At 39.8% G+C, this 6116-nt stretch overlaps 1 protein-coding gene across 1 annotated transcript; it reads left to right on the top strand.

The window, feature by feature from the left end:
• The first annotated feature begins 2112 nt into the window (after window positions 1-2112).
• LOC119664072 lies at window positions 2113-3863 on the top strand. The gene is made up of 2 exons (XM_038073631.1): window positions 2113-3657; window positions 3742-3863. The coding sequence occupies exon 1, from the start codon at window positions 2113-2115 to the stop codon at window positions 3502-3504; it is 1392 nt and encodes a 463-aa protein (XP_037929559.1). The 3' UTR covers window positions 3505-3657; window positions 3742-3863.
• Window positions 3864-6116: the final 2253 nt, after the last annotated feature.

Here is a 6116-nt window from a genome sequence, read left to right as displayed (position 1 = left end):
TGTTAACATCATTACCTCGTATGGACAACCAAGACGACTAAAACGGTGAAATGTCGCTGACATGGCATCGAATCAGAATGTAGAGTCATTTGTTTAGAAAATTGCTTTTTTATGCATTTATATTATTGATCAGATACAAGCTACTCGTCGTTTATAATGTAAATACTCGTAGCAATAAAAAAGAAATATATATATATATATATATATATAAAAATTAGTATTATTAGATTAGTGTTGCACTGAATATAGCGTTACGAATATTCGAAAAATATTATTTTAACAATTTAAAAAATTACAAATTTTATCTTTGAACAGATATATGTGTATGTATAGTGTAGACATTTTTTTTAAACAATCTACAAGTTAGTTTCTCATTGGATGAAGACAATGTTATGGTATAGTAATATACAAAAAGTATTAAAACTTTTTAAGGATTATAGTAAATAATTTACCAATTCAAATTGCAATTGCACATATGTACATCTCATTTTTCTTACTTGCGAAGACATAAAGTATACAATACATCCATTAAATTTAACACAACTCGATTTGAACTGAGAAAGATTTTGGGTAGTGGTTGGTTTTTGTAATGCAGAAATAATAAATTTATTTTCTCTATTCTGAAATTGTAAATTTAATTTGGTCTGCCACAACCCAAATATCACAGTGCTTGATTCTGATGTTGAACCATATGCTTTGGCACTTCATTTCCTGTAAACCACACTTCACTGCACTTTCTATTGAATTTATATGAAATGCTTTATTTTTCACTATGACAATAGAAAAATACGAGTATTGTTGCAGTACATTTTGTAATTCCAAACATGCTTCCAACACCTTGCAGCATTCAAAAGATATTGGCAGTACGGAAAAGCTTCAATGCTGGTTGCATCTAATGCAATTGTTGGTTTGTATCCTTGGGGTAGAATGTCATTTATTTTGTTGACATTGATGTAAAAGAACACAAATAAATTTACTTCTCATCAAACCATGTTTTTTATAATTTTTATTATTTTTTTTTTAAACAATAAATTGTTCTGTTTTTAGCATTTGAAGGTAATCATTGACAACTAATTAATTCAATTTATAAGCAAAAATGTAAGTGAGTATTGAAATTTTAATGAGAAATGGGGATATGTCTTCCATAAATACTTTATATGAAATATTATGTTACAAAAATGTAATTTATTTCTTAAAATCGATATTTCGTTTTTCTTAAATACGGGGCCAAAAATTCCTTGTTCCACATTTTGAGTCTGATAGCTCTATAAAGTAACAAAGTCTAGGATTCATATGCCATCAGTGGCGAGACCATTTTCTTGTACGTTATGTTAGGTCATTGGATTTTCCTCTACATGGTAGGCACCTTGACGTGGTGTAGGGGCTTAGCTACAACTCGGACTATAAATATGAATATTCGCAATCACCTGGCATTTGTCAGACGACTGTGAATTTTTAACGTTTCTAGAACGAGGTGTACAACCAAGATCTACCTTTAGGTAGTTTTGTGTTGTCATGTAGTCTATGTTTTGTTTGTTTTATGTAGTTGTGTTTGTTTTATTTTACGTAGTATTTGTAGTAGTAGTAATTTTATGTGTATTAGTAGTAACTTTATGTAGGCTGACTGACGTGGTCCGAATGGCTACTATACCATCTTAGCGTCTCGGGGAGTAGATGAGTCTTTGCATTTTGGTGCTACTCATTAAGTTCGTTAGTCAATCGATCGGCCTTTAATGGAAGTTTAGTTGTTTGTAGGATCGATGACCCCAAAGCAGTTAGGTCATGTCTCTGCTGGTTTTGGGGTCGCCAGCAACTAGGCGGGGTGAAGGAAAACACCCTGGGTTTGAGTGAAGATATGAAACAATCTATATTTTTTGTACCTAGGATGTATGGTGTATGGTGTAGTATGTGTGTATGTATGAATGAGACCCGAACAACCCCCCAATCTACGGTGGAACAGCTATGCCTGTAGGAACTTGGTCACGGGGCTAGTGATGACCTTAATAGCGAACTGCGGATACCAGGCGACCTCCGCTTTCAATTTGCCTTCTGTCGGTAAATGGGCTCTGCCGATGGCGACTTTATACTTCCCTAATACTCGTGGGATATCATATGGATACGTCTAATGAACAAACTAAAGGGGATGATGCTACCCTTATCGCATCAAACACTACTGCTGTCGGGCAGGGAATTAACAACGACCAGTCGACTGTTGTGTCACAGGTCAGTGAACCTTTTGCAGATGGTGCTGTTGGGCACATCTGCAAAAATATACACGCTGTGGAAAATATTGTTTTTCCACAGTATACTGATGCTAGCAGCACAGAAACTGAAGGGTCTGATGCTGCCTCTATTGACATTGACGGAGTCAGTCTCTGTTCTCAACAGTCAGGTGCTACTGTTGTCAATGTTTGTATGAAAGGGATCAGTTTACATGACCAGAAGGGTTTTGTGAAACTGAACTCAATGCAGAAGAGGAGGTTAAAGGCTTACATGAGTCAGGGACACTCTAGGGATGTGGCCCTAGACATGGTTTCTAAACTTCCAACTCGTGCGCCAGCTAAAAGGGCTTTATCTGACGACATGGTCATGCCAGCTGGTAAGAAACCAAAACAAAACACCTCGATTCAGGGATCGAGTAAACCCTCTTTCAGCCAAGTAGCCAGTCAGGCCAAGGGGATCAAATTAGGATTTGTTCCTTTTGATTTGGCTAAGTGCCCCCTAAACAGGGAACAGACTGCACACCTACAGGAGGCTATAATTGAGACTGCCATAGAGTTGGCGTCTGACGAGGTTAAACCAGAATTTGAAGGTTGTTTCCCTCGTACGGGATGGCTCATGATGGTGTGCACAAATAACCAAACGGCTGAATGGGTCCGTAAAAATGCGGCAGCTATTGCAACAAAGGCTAAACTGGGCGCCAAAGTGGTTGAAGAGTCGGAGTTTCCAAAAACACATCTGGTGCGAGGATACTTCCCACACAGTTGCGATTTTGAAAATACCAAGGTTCTTGCCACAATTGAGGCCCAGAACAGGATTAAAGCAAGCACCTGGAAGGTATTACAGCGGACCGCAGAAGGTTCACTGCTCCACATCGTCTTTGCTGTCGACGATGCATCCTGGAACTCACTGGTCCAGAGTGGAGGTAGAATTGCATATCGCTTCAGCCATGTCAAGCTACTGCTTAAAACTAACAGTATGACAAAGGAGGGGCAGCCAGAACAACGGCCTGTGGAACAAAAGGTTCCAAATAAACTCCAGATCACAAGGACGGAGAAACAGAAAGTGGAGCACGTGGTCCCACAATCAACACTTACGTCTATTGTGAATCCAAATGAGGCCCCAACTACTAGTAGAGCCGCCATTCAAAAAAGGCTTTGGATGCGGCCACCTGTGGGTGGAGCATCAACAGCTCCAAAAGAGCGCCAGAAGGAAAAAGGGCCACGAAGAGCTCGACTTCAAAAGGAAGTCGAACGCTCTCTCAATAAAACTCAACAAAAATGAGCACCATAGGGGTGTTACAGGCGAACCTGCACCACGCGAAAGGAGCATCGGCTACCTTGTGCAGGACCTTCGCCACAAAAGGACTGGCCATAGCGTTTATCCAGGAGCCATGGACAGTCGGTGGGCATATAAAAGGCCTTCAACATCAATCAAGTAAGTTGATATATAAACGTGACATAGAGTCGCCTAGAACTGCTATACTAGTAAACAAAAATGTTAACTGTATTCCAATTCCAGATTTCATCCAGAGGGACTTGGTGTCGGCCATTTTTGAGATCCCGACGGAGTGCGGAACACGAGAGATCGTGATCGCATCGGCCTACTTTCCAGGCGATGCAGATGAAGCACCACCTGAAGCAGTCACAAACTTGGCAAGTTATTGCAAATCCAATAATTTACAATTTATAATTGGTTGCGACGCAAACGCGCACCATACCTTATGGGGTAGTACTAACATAAATAGAAGAGGGCAAATGCTTTTAGAATACTTTAGTAGTAATAACGTCAGCATATTGAACAATGGTTCTGAACCCACTTTTATTAATGCCATTAGAAGAGAGGTTCTTGACCTTACTCTTTCTAGTCAATTTATCTCCAATTATGTTGTTAATTGGAGGGTCTCAAAGGAGGTTTCTTTATCTGACCACCAACATATTCTTTTTGAACTGCCGGGTCACTTTTTACATAAAAATTTGCCAGCTGCACGTAAGTGTATCAACTGGGAAATCTTTAGACTATCCTTAGCTAGTAAGGAGGACCAGTTACTGAATTCAATCAGTCATATTGATGAACTTGAATTAGCTGCAGATCAAATAAACTCTGTTATCTCTCAGGCGCATGAAGATGCATGTAAGGTTGAACCACGTACATCCAGACGGGATGTGCCATGGTGGAACAAAAGGCTCGAAGAAATGCGCAGGGAGGTTAGGAAGCTTTTTAATTTAGCAAAGCGATCAGAGGTGTGGGTCGACTATAAAACATCCTTGACTGCCTACAACAATGAGATTAGAAAATCTAAACGGAAATCATGGAAAACTTTCTGTGACGGTGTTGACAACACTCCGCAAATGGCTCGCCTTCATAAAGTGTTGAGAAAGTCTCTTTCAAATGACATTGGTCTATTGAAAAAGAATGATGGTCTCTACACAGCAAATGGCAGGGAAACTTTACAACATTTACTACATGTGCACTTTCCAGGATCGATCTTATGTGATGCATCCATAGATAGGCGCACGTTAAGTTATGAACAACCAGACAATCGTTTAATGTCGCTATCTGGTATCATTTTTGACATTGATAAAATCAGATGGGCAGTTAATTCTTTCAGTCCTTTCAAGTCACCAGGAAGTGATGGTATCTTCCCGGCACTTATACAAAACGGCATAGACGTTCTTATCAATCCTTTAAAGGTGCTTTTTAGGGCTAGCCTTTGCTGGAAACATATACCTGAAGCTTGGAGAGAAGTGAAAGTGGTATTTATACCAAAAAATGGTAATAGACCAAGTGATGACGCTAAATCGTATAGACCGATTAGTCTCTCATCCTTCCTCCTGAAAACTATGGAAAGACTCATAGATATCTATATTCGTACAGAACTGTCTAAAAGTCAACCTCTTCACAAAACTCAATTCGCTTATTCCAAAGGGAAATCTACCGAATTGGCCTTACATAACTTGGTCAGTAAAATTGAAAAGGCCCACAAAAACAAAGAAATTGCGCTTTGTGCATTTCTGGATATTGAAGGAGCTTTCGACAATACGAGTTATGGCTCGATCTCGAATGCCTTAACTAACAGAAATGTTGATTTCAATGTTATTTCCTGGATTGAGGCGATGCTTCAAAACAGAAAAATTACATCAACCTTAGGTAGAACGTCTGTAGCTGTTGAGGCCGCAAAAGGTTGCCCACAGGGTGGAGTACTGTCTCCTTTGCTCTGGTCAGTGGTTGTTGATGAACTTTTAATCTTGTTGGAGAATATTGGTTGTGACGCCATTGGGTATGCAGACGATCTAGTTATAATAGTATCTGGAAAGCATGGTAGCAGTCTATCAGAGATCTTGGTAGGGTACCTTCGACGCATTTTAGCGTGGTGCGAAAGTGAGGGTCTCTCCATAAATCCGGAGAAAACTGTTGTTGTGCCTTTCACACTCAAACGTAAACTAGACATAGGTCCCGTACGTTTAGGAAACACTAATATTTCTCTTTCCAGTGAAACAAAGTACCTAGGTGTTGTCCTAGATGGTAAACTCACTTGGAGTTCACACTTAAATAAAGTATATAACAAAGCATTAACGGCTTTATGGACAATACGGTCCTGTATAGGTAAAACTTGGGGCCTAAACCCAAAGATTATATTTTGGATATATCAGGCAGTAGTACGTCCTATCATGACATATGGTTGCCTGGTTTGGTGGCAAAAGGTCACACAGGCTGGATCTATTGCTGTTTGCATGAAGCTCCAGAGATTAGCGTGTCTCTTAATGACTGGTGCTATGAGGACAAGTCCAACTGCAGCACTTGAGGCTATACTTGGATTGACACCTCTGCACATACACATTCAATCTACGGCTGCGCTTAGTGCGCTTCGACTAAAACTCCACATGAACAAGAGT

The sequence above is a fragment of the Teleopsis dalmanni genome, unplaced genomic scaffold, assembly GCF_002237135.1.
Source record: "Teleopsis dalmanni isolate 2A unplaced genomic scaffold, ASM223713v2 unscaffolded_contig_1368, whole genome shotgun sequence".
NCBI classification, from domain to species: domain Eukaryota; kingdom Metazoa; phylum Arthropoda; class Insecta; order Diptera; family Diopsidae; genus Teleopsis; species Teleopsis dalmanni.
Note: the sequence above shows the minus strand (reverse complement) of the source record. Positions and strands in the feature narration are given on the sequence as shown.

Coding starts and splice junctions, on each gene's coding strand:
- LOC119664072 (XM_038073631.1), top strand. CDS start 2,113: ATGGATACGTCTAATGAACAAACTAAAGGGGATGATGCTACCCTTATC.